The 15,725-nt window shown below is 34.9% G+C and overlaps 1 protein-coding gene across 5 annotated transcripts in view; it reads left to right on the top strand.

Annotated features, from left to right (window-relative positions):
• The window catches only part of UGGT2 (UDP-glucose glycoprotein glucosyltransferase 2), an 80,185-nt gene that overhangs the window by 19,097 nt on the left and 45,363 nt on the right, over window positions 1–15,725 (top strand). For all 5 annotated transcript variants that reach the window (XM_010394063.4, XM_020583613.2, XM_020583614.2 and 2 more), the window contains 6 exons: window positions 1,939–2,039; window positions 4,995–5,094; window positions 8,919–8,979; window positions 13,321–13,412; window positions 14,354–14,504; window positions 15,497–15,616. In XM_010394063.4, coding sequence (XP_010392365.3) covers window positions 1,939–2,039; window positions 4,995–5,094; window positions 8,919–8,979; window positions 13,321–13,412; window positions 14,354–14,504; window positions 15,497–15,616 — 625 coding nt within the window. The remainder of the gene's footprint in view (window positions 1–1,938; window positions 2,040–4,994; window positions 5,095–8,918; window positions 8,980–13,320; window positions 13,413–14,353; window positions 14,505–15,496; window positions 15,617–15,725) is intronic.

Raw genomic sequence — 15,725 nt, 5'->3', positions numbered from 1 at the left:
ATTACTTTATGTGGTGAAAATTATGTGGTTTTTTTAATGTCTTGTGAACATAAAGATACAATGGTTGTTTATTCTGTTAATTTCAATTTATTGCTTTTAGTTTTCTAATTATCTTAGACTGTATACAGTAAACTTTTTAAATTAAAAATATCTGTCTGGGTAACACTCACAAAAACTTAGAACATTGTGATTTCACATTTGTTAGATAATTAGAATCAAAATGTTGGTTTTCAAAATGCAAGAGTAGCACAAGAAATCCAAACCCTTGTGCTGTGTCTCCATAAGGTGTTTTTCAGAAGGATATTAATGCATTTCATGGAGTTAAGGAGTGATATTTCTAGGAAGATGGGCTTATTATAGGAACCACCTTATTCTGGAGTTTGTGTTCTCTTCCAGCAGGAGCTCTTTTTTCCAAGCTTCAGTCTGTTAGATGAAATTGAATGTTACCCTATCGAGCGCCCCTTACAGCCCTCTGTTGGTGGATTCATTTTGTGGTTGCAGTCATCCTAAGTGCTTCCCTTTTCCTGTAACAGATCCATACAGTGAATCATAAATTTTTTACTTCAGCAGAAAACCCTTGAGTCTGTGGGTCTTCTCTAGATATCATTCTCTCTCTTTAAAACAAAAAAATAAACTTGTTTGTAGATATTGTCACTTAACTTTAAGTCTCAAAGTTCAGAGCTGCTAATTCTGTCTGAACTCTTGAGAGCCCATCCCCTTCCTGCCTTTTTGTTCTCAAACACACTGAGGTAGAAGTACACCCAGATCTTGAGGCTTCCCTGTTGTTTCACCTATGTGTTTGAGACCTTGCACACCAGATAATCCCAGTTGCTTATGCCATATCTTTATCTGAGCTTTATTCTTCTTGTATTCTGCTAGGTTTAGGTATACTTAGTCTCTTGATTCACCACTGTGACTGATTTGTGAAGCTGTCAGATAATTATTCAGACTTTTTGACGTTGTTTCTGCATTCATTGGCTTTTTCTCTTCTCCTTTTCATACAGGAGGCAAAATAGATGTTTCAGTAGTCTGCAAATTGTCCCTCTGTTACAGCCATGTCAAAAGTTTTACTTTTCTCATCTGTGAAATAGTTAGAAATGTAAGCAGAAGACATAAAATGTTTAGAAATCTAATGAAGATTTTTTTTTTCAAGGATATCTTGTAGCAGGCTGAAGTATTTGCCCTCAAAACTTCTTCACCTACCTGTTATGTTTTCAAAACAAATAGCTAAGCTTTTGTGTACCATGTTCTTCACGTCTGACTGGTGATTTGTGTGCTCAGTAGATTGATTTTTGTCAGAGGTATCAATTTATAAAACTTGTTCTCAACATTGTCTTGCCTATGGTTTTTGTAGTTAATGCTACAAAGAGTGTGTTCAGTTACAGTCAATATATAGCACAGTTGATACACAGGTATACATCATCCTATGGTAAACAAACTAAAAAGTTACCTGTATGGTGTGTTAATACTGCCTAATCTTTGAGTTCATTTATTCCATATAAATTTATAAATTTTGAGACAGATCCCTACGAAATAATTTTACTCCTGGTATTTAGTAAGAATTTCCTTGCAGGGAGGGTTGTCAAGGATTGAGGCAGGCTGCTCGGGAAAGGGGCTGAGTTGCCATCCCTGGGTAGATGTGGCACTTAGAGATATGGTTTAGTGGTGGACTTGACACTGCTGGGCTGATGGTTGACTTAAGGACCTTAAAGATCCTTTCTAACCTAAATGATTCTATGATTCTATTTAACTGGGGTTTAGCCCTCAGAAATCATCTTCTCACCCCAAATCCATATTTTTGTTTCAAGAATGAGTTAAAACTTTCATTTTTGGTTGTTATCCTAAGAATACAGTATTAGCTGTGAGCAGTAGTGTGGATGAAATAAGATATTGATGGACATAACTGATTCTTTTTTGAAATAAAATGTTTTATTGTAGACAGATGCACCCTGATCTGAAAAATAATCTGATAGAGTTTAAAAAGCATCTAATTGAAACTACTAACAACATGGAACCACTGAAGGTTTGGGAGTTACAGGGTATGTATTGCATTTTTAATTTTAATTAACACAATACTCTGTTTAATAGTCCTTTGTTATTTTAATGTATTGACATTATGATAAAAGCTTCTTTTAAAAAGAGGCATCATTTCATAAAAAGGCTGCAATACCTCAAGTATTTTAAAGGCATGTGCTGATACCTTGTATTGTATGCTAGAAATGAAAGGAACATTGAAGTAATTTTATAAGATGGAGAGATATATTGCCTGCTTTTTTGCCTGATGTGTCATCTCAGGTATAAAAACTTGGTTTTGATGGTTTTTTTAGAGGTCAGGCAAAAGATACCATTTTGACATAACTATTGGGTTGGAATGAAATACATGTTAGGACAGCTTGTTTTCTTTAATTTGTAAATTCTGTCAATGTACTGGAGTTCACACTGATGCATTTTTTTTTATATAATATCAAGTAAAAGAACATGCTTTTAAAAGCTTTCCTGTAGAAAAGGAAAACAAATATGTCAATTGTGGAAAAGCTTTTGTGCTGATGACTTGCAGGACATTCTGTAGCTTGAATGAAACTCTAAATCGCTCTTAAAATATAAATCTCTCATAAAATGTCACGACAGTTAAGTTTACACAACTAAATTTTCCCCCTTACATTCTTCAGTTTTAGAGAACAACCTGATCAAAGTAAGTTTGCCTATATATTAGAGCAGTGATGGAGACTGAGCAATCTGAGCTTCAGTTTCTTTTGGGACACTGATGTTACAGAGTCTGCTAGCAATGTCCAGTCTGATACTAGCTATGTGGGATAATTGTAGTTCACTTGCAGTCTTTTATCAATGAAGTTCACCTGCAGGATTTGTGTTTGTCCGAAATTAAAAACAATTGAAAAACAGTGCTTTAAAGTTCTGCTGAGAAATCTACTTTGCAAATAAAAAGAAAATAGTGGGTTTGACTATTTTTCTTTTGGTGTGATTGAATACCACTTGGCTGATACTAAAGCAGAAGCAGCCATGAAACTTCAGTCCTTTAATGTCTCCCTTCAAAAGCCAGTACAAGGTCTCTGTTTAGTGGTGGTCTTTTCTGTGGTGTTATGGCTATATATATAAAAGGAAACTGGTGCTGCTCCCCAAGAAACCAGTTCTTAGCATTGAAAGTAATTAAGCGTAGGGATGCTGATAATTTATGTTAGGACGACTTGTAGTGGCTTATGGTTCAGGATCTTCAGTCTTCAGCCCCCACATTTTTTGGTGCAGTTGTTTTGATACCCTTACTGCTGACATGACAGGGTGCTTTCTCTAGTTCATTCTTAATGACTAATTATAGTGGCTGAATTAATGGCACAGCTTCTCTCTGATTTCCTTTAATTAGCTTCAAAGTAAAAATCTAACTAAATTTAAGCAAAACTACTTCAGCTATAGGGCATACTTCTATTTATAAATGAACCTAAACACCATTCAAGAGCTGTCTTTCAAGAGCTTTTATGTTTTAGGTAAGTAATTAGTAAGTACTTTTTTTCCTCAAGGTGCCTTACACTGTGCTCTCAGCTGTGTTAGGGTGCTGCAGGGGGAGGTCTGTAAGTGACAGTCCTGACCAGAGATAACCAAGGTAAAAAGATGTCAGTTGGCCTCAGTGGTATTTGAGTATTTTTATCCTAGCTGTTCAGCGTAAAATGGAAACAATTTATGAAGGCTTTTAAGTGTATGACCCAAGTTCACAGCTTCCTCACTCTCTGTAGTAACGGCAGCAACTGGGTGTTGTTGCTTCAACTGATCACAACTTATGTGCCTGTTGAAACCTACTTTTAAGAGTTATTTCTTTTTATACTTCTTGTTAAAAGTATTAAGAAATACAAGTTAACATTCCACCTCTCACTCACCTGTTTTTTTCAGCCAAGGAGTACCTTATCAGGCTGAACTATGAATGTCTTATCCACTTTGATTCAGCCTTCTTTTTATCTTTTTAATTCGTTACTGCTTCAAGAAGATGTTGCAAGGTTTTACTAGGCAGCATTCTCTATGAATTTCTGCCCAGCACTTCTTACTATATGCAGCATCAGCTTTCCTCAAACTGAATAACCTGAGGCTTTCAATTTTTGCTTAAACGTCTTAACTAGAAAATTATGAGGAAAAACCATCATTGCCTGAGTTAGTTAGCAGATCTATACAAGGTATATGGAGGCATCTAGTATATTACTGCCTGTCTTGGCCAGTACCCCATGGGTACCAAAATTGGATTTGTCCTAGTCTTACATGTCAAAATTTGTCACGCTCAAGTTAGGCTCCAGAGATAGCTAACTGAATTCCATCATTGTTTTTTCAGTGGATAGACAAATTAATTTTAAGCTGTCCCATTAATTAAAAATCTACTTTGTTTTGAAAATGAGATACCTTTAAAAATTGTGCTAGGTGTTTAGGAGAATTGGAATTTGACAGTAGTTTGACTTTTCATTCACAAGTCTCCATTTGCTCTGTGAAATTGCTGCTCCTTTTGAAAATTGTACAATTCACATACTCAGCACGGCCTTCTACATTAAATATATCTGCTATCTGAAAAACTTGTGAAGTCCTGGGTCTGGAAAGGTCTTGCTCTTTCCTGCAGTTATGGGTGTCTGTGGATTGGTGTGTATCTAGGCTTGAGTGTGGTACTACCCTTTTGATGATGGCATAATACTTTGTGATGAATGGTCTGGGTTTTTTCAGTGTGTTTCTGTAAATTTCAAAATTACATATACAATGTGTATGTTCAAGAAACTCAAGCAGAATTCTGTAGAAAAGCCTGAAATTAGTATTTCCAACTTTCATGTGATCAGCTTTTCAATCTTAATAATGTCACTTCATAATTGTTGAATCAATAATTGAAACATAAAATATGTTAATAGTGAGAATGTGTATATGGATATGGAACACTTTCCTGATTGTAGGCAGTTATGATTGAGTGATACTTCCAGTGGTTTTTTTTTTAATTTATTTTTCTCCCCCCACTCTAGATCTCAGTTTTCAAGCAGCTACTCGAATTATGTCTACCCCTGTTTATGATGCCTTAAAGGTAATGAAAGACATTGCTCAGAACTTCCCAATAAGAGCCAGGTATGATACTTAAGCTTTCTTTTTTCCCAAATGCTATTTTTCTGTTTGCATTTGACTGTAATGACAGTAATACAGGTTTATATCCAAATCCTGCTGTCAGATGTTCATGTCTGACAGCTTGCTAGATAGATTCCAGGCAATGTCATTGAGTAGAAGATAACTCCAGGGAGAGCTTGTGATCAGTCTCTTAAATGTTTCCTGTCTGATGAAGGAGATGCCATGAAAACATGCTAATCCTTCAGGCACTTAGTCCTCATGGATTTTACTGGACTGATATTTTCCCAGGTGAAAACTTTTGTTGAATTAGTAGCAGAACTAGTCACAGTGGGAATGAGGCAAAATACTATTAATAAATTCCGTGGGGATCCACAGACATTAAGCACAGCATTGCTGTTGAGCTTGGCTATTGTATATTAGTGTTCTTACTGGGGAAGATCTGTCTTCCATAACAGATTACTTAATAAAAAATCAAGATAAATATTAAATAAATGGACATGTCTTGATTTTAGCTGTCCTAATATGAAAAACTGTTCTTCCTGTAAGCCAGTAGTATTAAAATTGAGAAATGCTTTTCTTCATACTTAGTAAGTTCTTCATGTAATCCTATCAGCAATATTTGCTTGAATTACTGAATTAAATGTGATGCTAAATAAGGTTCTTAACTCAGCGTGCTTTCACATTTTGCTACTCTTGTTTAATTATCACAGTATTTCATTGTCACCCCTGATTGTCTATTAGAGAAAATCTACACCATAATGGAAAAACTACCATTGTAACATCTTGTGTCAAGGAAGCAAAATGCCTTTTAAAATGGCTGAAGCATGATTATTATGAAATACTATGGTGTAAGTTTACACTTAGATTAGCAGTCAGAAAATTCAGCTTTCCAGTAGGAGATAGTGGAAGTGTACGTAATGTTGAACTTCAAGTCCAGTTCTGGTCTTTAAAGGACAGAAAAAAGTCATTTTGGAGTGTACCAGGTGACATTTAAATCATTGATTTTAAAAGTCATTAAATTGTTACATTCTACTCCAACTCCTGTTGTGCATTTGTGGCATTAGAGAGTTCAATTTACCTACTCTTCAAATATTTTATAGGTAAAAGTATAAGAAGACTTTAAAATTATTAAAAGGGGAATCACTGTTTCTGTCCTGCATGATTTATTTTAGCATGCTAATCTAGCATGTTATTTCTAACATGAGACATTACAAATATATGTAAATAATTTAAATTTAGTAGGTCTGCATTGACAACTTAAAGGGGCATTGTGTAAAAGTAGGGCACAGAATATATATCATTAATAGTCTAATCATGCTTAACCTGATGAGTCAAAATAGTAGTTTGGAAAAAAAAGCTAGAATAAACAGGAAATGAAGAGATTGCTTAGTCATTTTAGACAAATAGCTGATCATTATAGTGATAGTATTTTTAAACTGTGTAAGTTTCAGACAGTTTATATATGAAAACAACCATTTTTATTATACAAAATTTGGATTAAAATGGCTGTATACAAATTTTGAACTGTAGTTAGGAAAATAAAGTAAAATACTGTATGTTCCTTAAAAATGGGGTTCCCTTAGGCCATAAAAAAATTAATATACCATTCCTCTGAAATGTTCTTTCGCTTTTTAATTTGCCACCTGTATTTTTGTGTCTCAGTATTTCCAGTTGAAAAGGTTAGTCTGAGGTAGATTTTTACAAAATGTCATCAGATGTAGACAGTGTACCAACTGATATATGTCATGGCAACATTTTGATAATTCATTTTGTAGGGTATTTTTCATCATTGTTTTGTTGTATACTTGTCATATTATTGCATTCTTAAGGAGCAGATAATTACTTATTGTAATGCTCTGTTACTTGCTATTTATTAATCACTCACAAATCTTAACATTATGACCATGTGAAAGGTTTCCTTTTTTCCCCTCAACATTAAGTACTGCACGGTTACATGTTCTTCCAGGTAAGAATAAAGATGAGTAAAATTATATTATAGAGAATATTTCAACCTTAAGGTCATTCAAGAACATTCCTACATGAATGTGCCTTCTTTTCCTATATGAATTCCTTCTTTGTAGAAAGATAAATAGTATCCATTTACTTTCAGTCATTTAGTTAGAGTCTGTAGCACTTGACAATTGCAAAAACATTCATAAAAACTTTGTGAAGTTCTGAACAAATGACAGAACTCAAAGTGAGCAGATGTCTTTCACGGGTATTCTTAGACTTGTTACCTCAGGTTGGTAGGGTGTCCTTTTCAAGGATCAACCATCACACTTTCTCCATAAAATTATGCTAGAATTCTGCATCAACTCCCATGCATGAACAAGGAGCTATTTAATGATTCCTTGAATTGCTTTCCTATTACTAGAACAGCTATCAGTAAAGCTTACCTTTTCCTGATGGATATTTTACTTCCTTGGTAGTGTTGGACCAGCTTTGTATTTTCCTTTCCATAGTTTTATTATTTTCACATTTATGTTTTATTTTTCTGCTAGCTACTCACAGTAGGAGCCATTTGGAAATATATAAGTTGTCCTTTTTATCTGTGCATTTTTTAATCAACTTTGTGCAGAATGAAGCATTGCTTCTGAGAGTTACAGGCCCTACTATTTGTGTTGAGTTCAGCATGATAAAATTCAGATTTTTTAAAGTATTTTTGGAACTGTTTTTTACTTCAGAGCTCTCTAAAACCAAGCTTGGAAATCATACTGTTTGCTCCTACAGTATGTCTCTTTGGTGACCTGGAAAGCTTCAATAGTTATATAAAGTAAACTGATTTTATGTCTTATTTCTGCCATATTGTGAGAAATGTGGAGTATACTAGCAAGATCTATTCTAAATCAGTTTCAGGTGAGGACTTGTATTATTAAATGCTTTATTATCCAAAAGCTTGGAACTGGCTTAGCAGCATCATTCTCGGTTTGCTTAGTTAACTTACAGTTTTAAGGTGACTCCAGTTTTTCTTGAAGCCCTACACAAATTCACTAAAACATGTACAGCCCTGTTTTGAAAAAAATGTTCATATAGGCAACTAGAATATTTATTTTGGCATTTATCAGGACAGTCAGATTTAGGTTAATATGTTTTAGGTTTTTTCAAAACATGGAGAGATTAATTTGCCTCTGGAAGTATTTTTTGATAAGCCTCATAATTAAAACTTCACGTGCAATACACTGTGGCAGAGGAAGATGAAATAGTCTTCCAGAACATTCATGAAAGGTAAAAAACACAAATCAGTGTATTATTTTCAAAAGGTGGAATGATTAAGGAAACTAAAACTTTGTCTGTGAATGCTTAACATTTTCAAGGGTCTCAATCCGCAAATCTTTTTTCTTAGTTGCCGCTAATTTTAAAGTGGTCATTCTTTACATGTTTTCCTTGCCTTTGTCCAGAAAAATCCATGGCTCTCCCTGCTGTAAAGTTGAATACCATGGAGATAGTAATATTAACTTAAAATATACAAATATGGCATGTATTCAGGTAATAATTTAGATGACCAAACAACTTACTTTTCTATAATATATATCCAGAAAAAAACCCAAACCATGAGGAAAGACTGAGAGTGGTAAAAAATATGTTGATGATATTACTGCAAAAAAACCTAGCCTGAATTTGAAACCTGGGTTTACTAGAGTAAAACAGCAATTTTTGTTTTGAAAATTCAGTATTTATGATACTGCATTACTCTTCTTTTTAAGACTTAATTACAGCATTCTTCAGTTACAGTGCATTGGATGTTTAATTAAAATACCAATTAGACATAAAATAATGCTTTTTAAAAAATATAGTGGTTGAGTGATACAAATATTTTATTTTAACAGATCACTGACAAGGGTACCTGTAGACAAGAAAATGAAAAATGAAATAGAAGAAAATCAGAAGGTTTGTTTTTATTTCTTCAGGTGGACATTTGAACTACTATTGTACTGCTCCTTTTGGAAATTTTTTTTTAGTGTAGCAACTTTCACATTTTTTGTTAGAGAAAAACAGCTAATTGATCTAAAAATCTGTTATGAGACAGGTAACATTTAATTATGCAATTCAAGTATTTCACTTTTTGCTATTCATGAAACTTTTTCCGTTCTCTCTTTTGGTTTTACAAAATTAGGCAAGGCCAAACAATTTTCACAGAGTGTTGAGTTGAGTCACAAATTGAGTGCTGGGAAAGCAAAATAGGTTATTATTTACATTTTTTATAGCTTTGCTGTTGAATCTTGGCCCGCTGCTTGTATTATGGTCAGCACATGCCAACTTTTGAGCTTTCCATACTCTCAGAATCACACATGCAAGTATTCTGTAAGGTGTTTTGAACATCATCTGTGGTAGATGGTGGTTTTGTTTTCATCCTTGATTCACTTCATCTTTTGTTCCTTGTACCACATGAGGAGTCCTTGTTCCTGTGATTTTGATTGCACTGACATTTGTTCTGAGACACCATTTAATATTTGTAGAATTCATGGTGTCTGTCTGTTCAGTTTGGATTTTTTCTTTCAAGTTGAGTGTTGCAGTTAAATGTTAGGCACCATGCTTGTAGGACTGATCATGTGAAATGACATCCATAGCACTGTCCTTAGCCTTGATCTTCAGAATATGTATTTTCATACGGTGTTAAGACTGACCAGCCACTGTAGTGAAAGGGGTTTATACCTTACTTATGTCACTCCTGTACTTTTGCAACATTTCCATGTATTGTTTTGCTTTGTATCCCTTTAGGCCTTTTCCTCTTGCCTTGCCAAGGCTGGTATCTCCAGGGGAATACCTTTTCCAGTTTCTTTCCAAAACAGTGGAAGTGAACAATGTCCCTCTTGCAGTGGTGAAGCCTTCTCATAAAGAGCTTGTAATCTCTATGGTAGCAAAAATACCACATAAATGGTTTGAAATTCTAGGCTATGCAAAACTTATATAAGGCTTTCCAGTCTTGAGGATTTCTTGCCCAAATAGTGACAGGCTCGAGTGTTAAATCTTTGTAAATGGTTATGCAAACAATTGTGTAGGCCTTTTTTTGCCCATAGGTGGGGCTGGTATATTGATAAGACATTTCATATATTTCAGCAGTTCATCTCCTTGAGCTGTTCAGCTTTCCTGTGTGCAGTGTGCATGTTTGGTCCTTGGGTTTTCACAAAGATCTTAGAGTTGGCTCAACATTATGGAGGCCTCTTGTTTCTTGCAGTAGTGACAAGTCCTGTAGTTTTTGCTGAAGAGAGGAAATCAGTGTGGATGCTAAAAAGCAGGAGCAGAGGAATTTTCCAGCTGCTGAAGCATTTTGTGAAGTGTTCCTTTCTCATGCTTTAGCTGAGAAACAGTGAAATGATTTTGTAAACTAACTCTCTATCTTGCCCCTGCACGGTTTTGTTATGGCTCACTAGAGAAAATATTTTGAATGGGTGTTGGAGAACCTCAGCCAATCCCTCTAGGGGGTGGCTGAACAAGTGACCAGTCATACCATGCTCTCTTAGGTACAAAGGTATATATTTAATAAAATAGTTCTATTTTTCTCCTTGAACTTATGTCGTGATTCTGGCCATTTCTTGGTACAACAGCGACACATCAGTCTCTGCACTTCATTGCTTTCTCTACATAACCAAGATACACTTTTTCCTATGACTCTTTATTGTTAGGATTATAGTCAGGATAAAGCAAAATACATCCCAGATGATAATAGTTGCTCCAGAGTATGAATGTTGATATCAGGACTTTTCCTGTTTCTTGATGAAGTCTTTACAATGACTTTCTTTAATTGCAGCTCTGTTAACACAAAAGTCAGAACTAACTGCTCAGTCAAAAACTACACTCCTCCACTACAAAATGCAAAAAAAAAAAAAAAAAGGTCTGTCAGGAATTAAACTGTCAATTGCTAAATATAGGGATTGGGAGAAGTAACTTAAAATTTGGATTGAAATGAAGTAGTATGCACTTAGGCAAATCTGTTTATATGTAAGCAGTTATGACAATGAAGATTTGGCTAATGGATGTAAACAATTTGGCTCAGTCAATGTCTTGTTGGGTTTTTTTATGGGGCAAAATTGAGTTGCCTAAACTGGAATTTCTGATGTCATTTGAGATGCTACAAGCCATCTGAGATAGGCACCCAGGTCTGGCAGATGCATCCACAGGGACATCCATCCCCTTCTGCCTCACCTGTATATTCCAGTCCAAGATACTGTATCTGAAACAAATTATAAAGGATATCTGGGGGGGTTGGTTGGCTGAATCACTCTTATGATTCCATTAATGTATTAACTACATTAAGAGGATTTTATGCACGTATCACTCTAAGTTTTAATTTCATGCGAGGTCACATCCTTCCTGTAGTCTAAAGGCCTTTAGACAGCTAAAAGCTAAATTTTGTTGAATAAAAGTGAGGAAGCTTCCTTAACACTGCTGCTTGAGCACAATAAATTGTCATGTGCATTCTTGAACTGCAGTACATCCATCTAGCAGCAGGAGAGATATGATCCCATGCTGTGTGTAACTGGATGATTCCCTCTCAATATAATGAAAGTTGAATAGGAAATGCAACGAGAGGAAATAAAGTTATTAAAAGTTGAAAGATGTGATGATTTAAGTGTAATGAGTTGATACCTAACCAAGAAATAGACAAGCAACAGCTATAGATAAAAGGAAAAAATGAAATCTCATTAAACAGAACTCACAACTTGCAGTGCAATAATCTGCTGGCAGTTTAGCAAGAAGATACTACATGACTATTATCAGCCTTCAATTCTAGTGTTGGATGCCTAAATATTCCTTCCGTCAACATTTTTATGACAAACTGGATGCACTTCTAAACAATCAAGTATCTAGCATCAAGCTGTATTAATCTCACCTCTGATTTATCAATGTCTGTAAGTATCTGAAGAGAGGGTGTCAAGAAGATGGAGCCAGGCTCTTTTCTGTGGTGCTGAGCAATAGGACAAGAGGTAATGGGGCAGAAACTGATGGATGGGGAAGTTCCACCTGAGCATGAGTCAGAACTTCTTTACTGTGCAAGTGACTGAGCACTGGAACAGACTGACCAGAGAGGCTGTGGTGTCTCCGTCATTGGAGATATTCAAGAATGCAATTCTGAACACAATCCTGTGCGATGTGCTTTAGGAAGACCTTGTCTGGGGAGGGAGATTGGACCAGATGACCCACTGTGATCCCTTCCAACCTTAACCATTCTACAATTCAGCTCGGTTCTTTTCCTATTTACATTTCCTACTTACATTTAACTGTGTGAACATAACCACACTGCTTTAAAGAAATAATACTGTTTTCAATGTTTTCTCATTTTTGCTCTCATTTGTCTAGTGATAGGTTTATAACAGGAGTGATATACTCAGCCTGAGTTGCTTGCTGTAGGCATGCTTTTCTTAAAGTACATTTTTAGTTCACACTTACTTTGTTTAGCAAGTGGGAGCTAAATTGGAAAAAAAATACATCTTTCTCAGTTTGGTTTTTTTGTGTATTTTTTGTGCTTTCCATTTCTCTGTTGGGAATTAAGGCAGATCTGGAAATCTGATTGCTCCTCCTGGCATGAGTTAGGATACACTACTGTTGTTGCTCTTGTCACTTACCTTGCTACAGTATAGTTTTGTGCCTCAGAACCCTCTGAAGGAAAATGATAAGATATGCTTTACTCCCTAAATACTTCCTTCCTCTTGTATTTGTTTATTGTGGATCTTTTTTCTTCTTTGCCGAGCCAAGATGTGCTATGCTGTCCCTTTCTCATCTGTGTTTTTTCCATGGTCCCTTTGTTAGACAAGTTTTTAAGTTTCTAGTCTGTTTTTCCTAATTCCCTGAAACAATTCAACTACGCATTTTTCAGAATTGAGAGATGTTAACTTATTGAGAAAGCTGGTTTCAAGTGGAGGTCTGAGGGACATATGTAAGATCTCCCTTTGCTGAATGGATATATAGGAATAATTTTTCAAAAACTTACAAGCTGTATTTCTGTATGTGGTTGTGTGTGTATTTTCACTTTCTGTTGGCAAACACAGAGAATGTGTCTCTTTCTCTGCCTCATACAGGTAGGTTATTTTCATTTGTATGTGTACATCTGAAGTGTATTAAATAGCACTTATAAAAGATGTAGTCAGGATTTTTTCCAACACTCAGATAAAGGAAGAAATTGTGTGGAAGAGATTTAATGTGTATATTTTGCAGTATTACTTAAGGGTGTTTATATGTGTTAGTGTAGACATACACCTAAATAAGTAAGCAGTGCTTTTTACTTTTTAGCATTTTCATGAAACACTTGGAATTCAACCTGGAGAAGCACGTTTATTTCTAAATGGCCTTCATATTGACCTGGATTTTCATGATCCCTTTAGGTAAGGTCACAGAATTACTAATACTGGAGAGTTGTATTCATGGTCCTAGTCTCATCTGTTAAATTTTAGGGACAAGGAAGTGTTCCAGTAGGAGGAATACTGATTTACAGTTGTTTTGCTTTGAGTATGGTCGTTGTATAGGTAGTTGAGAATAGCCTTTTCTCTTGGAATATGTTTTCTAATTTGCTTATAATTTTACAACTCACCATGTAAAATTAATTTGGAAATGGAAGGAATCTAATGTGTGCTTGTCAAAAGGTGTGAAAAGCACTTTACAAATAAGAAAGTTAATGCTTTCATATTCCTATTACTTAAAAATCAGGAAAATACAGACATGAAGGCAGTCACAAAATCTTGCCAGCTGTGTTCTGCTGTGGAGTACTTCAGGGTTTTTTTCATTCTCAAATTTGAACTTTCAGGTTGCAGCAGATGTTCCAGAGTCCCCTTGGGTCTTCTGGGAGGTTTTAGGGTGTGGCTGGGCGTTTCCTCCATGCTGTTTCCTGAGTTCTGCCATGATACAGGCTTAGAGTTCATCTGTATCTCCATCACTTGCTGCTTGCTTCTCAACTCGCATTCAAAGCTGCTTCTTAGGATACCCCAGCTTGGATTTCTGCCTCAGGCAGGACAGTGCAGCAAGAAACCTTTCACTCTGCTGTCCTGCCACTTCTTACTAAAGATGGATAAAATTGCTTCATGTAGAATAGATCTGAATGAATAAAAGAATTGTATAATCTATTGTAATTATGTTTTGAAATGAGTTGGAGACGTACACTTACAGTGTTATTAACTGATACTGTTCTAAATTTAGGCTGTGGGAGAATATAAGGGGAAAAATATGTCTAAGACTATTGACATGAAGATTGTTTTCAGTTTTAAAAATTATTTTTATGTCATGAAAAGAGTTCTGTGTAGACATTATGTATTTTATCTTCCTGAAAAAGTATCTTAGAGACTCTTAAACTGGAAGGAAAAGTGATGCATGGCCTTCATGAACTTGGCATCAAAGGGGAGATACTGAGTAAATTTATGAGGTTGCATATACATCCTACAGATAATAATTACGCGCTAGATATTCGTCACTCTTCAATAATAGTAAGTAATTAAACATTTATTTAGAGATTACATCTTTGATAATTCTCTGTATGAGACAATTTAAATTTTTTTGTACTGCAATTGAAATACTAAGCATAAGGCCATATATCAATTAGCAGTTTAAAATATTTTCGAGGGTAATATCCCTTCAATATTTTTAATGAGTAATTTTCTCTAGTTCATACCTTATTAAAATTTTAAGATCTAGGATGTTAAAAAGAAAAGAAAAATGTATCTAGAGTAGTTGCACACTCCAAACTATAGAATTTGTCTTTTAATGTAGCTACATAGTACTACATAATATCTCAAATTATGCAAGACTTCTAAGTGTACTTCACAAGTATGATAAGTGAATTGTGGGCCACAATAGAAATAGAAATAATAATATTAGAAATATTATTTCTAACTGTTCAATGACTGTGACTTTTACCATTCTTCAAAATTTACACAGGTTTCATTACAAAGGTTATATGCCAGGGGAAAAGGCACTAAAACATTATTTTTTGTGCCAGAAAGAGCCACATTTCACTCTTCTGTTTGCCACAGCTTGCACAGAAAGGACTAGAGGAACAAATCAGCCACGTGTGAATTGGCTATTTTGATCTATCTGAAGTGCTGTTGCTGCAGGTTGCAGATAAATACCGTATTTGGATTGCAAGATGGTTATGCTGTGTTACACACATCTGTGTGATACATTGTTATGATGTTTACATTGTGAAAGTAATTTCCACACTTGAAAAAAAATGGTTTTATTCACATCCTTATACACAGTACAAATGGTCCATTTTCCTTTTCCATTCAGTATTAGTGTTATTGTGTACTGCAGATAAAAAACAGTTCGATTAAAAAGAAAAAAAAAAGATAAAATTTAGAATCTATTTTCTGTTAATATTTAACAAAAAAAAGGGAGACATTTTATGATATTATTATGCCCACATATTTTTCTCAGTGTTTGATACGTGTTTTCTAAATGGCTGCCTTTTTTGTTTTAGTGGATTAATAATATAGAGCAAGATCACAGCTATAGCACATGGCCTGCAAGCTATCAGGAACTGCTAAAACCCACATTTCCTGGATTTTTACAGGAGATTAGACGCAATTTATATAATTTGGTAAGTTTGGAGAACTTAATTTTTTTGCATAGAGTATATATTAGTATGTGGGCAGATAGTTTATTAAAAAATACACATGCTGAATTTATTATTAAGGTAAGTTTTCTAT

Source organism: Corvus cornix, chromosome 1, assembly GCF_000738735.6.
Source record: "Corvus cornix cornix isolate S_Up_H32 chromosome 1, ASM73873v5, whole genome shotgun sequence".
In the NCBI taxonomy this organism is placed as follows: Eukaryota; Metazoa; Chordata; class Aves; order Passeriformes; family Corvidae; genus Corvus; species Corvus cornix.
This window is presented reverse-complemented; position numbering and strand designations above follow the sequence as displayed.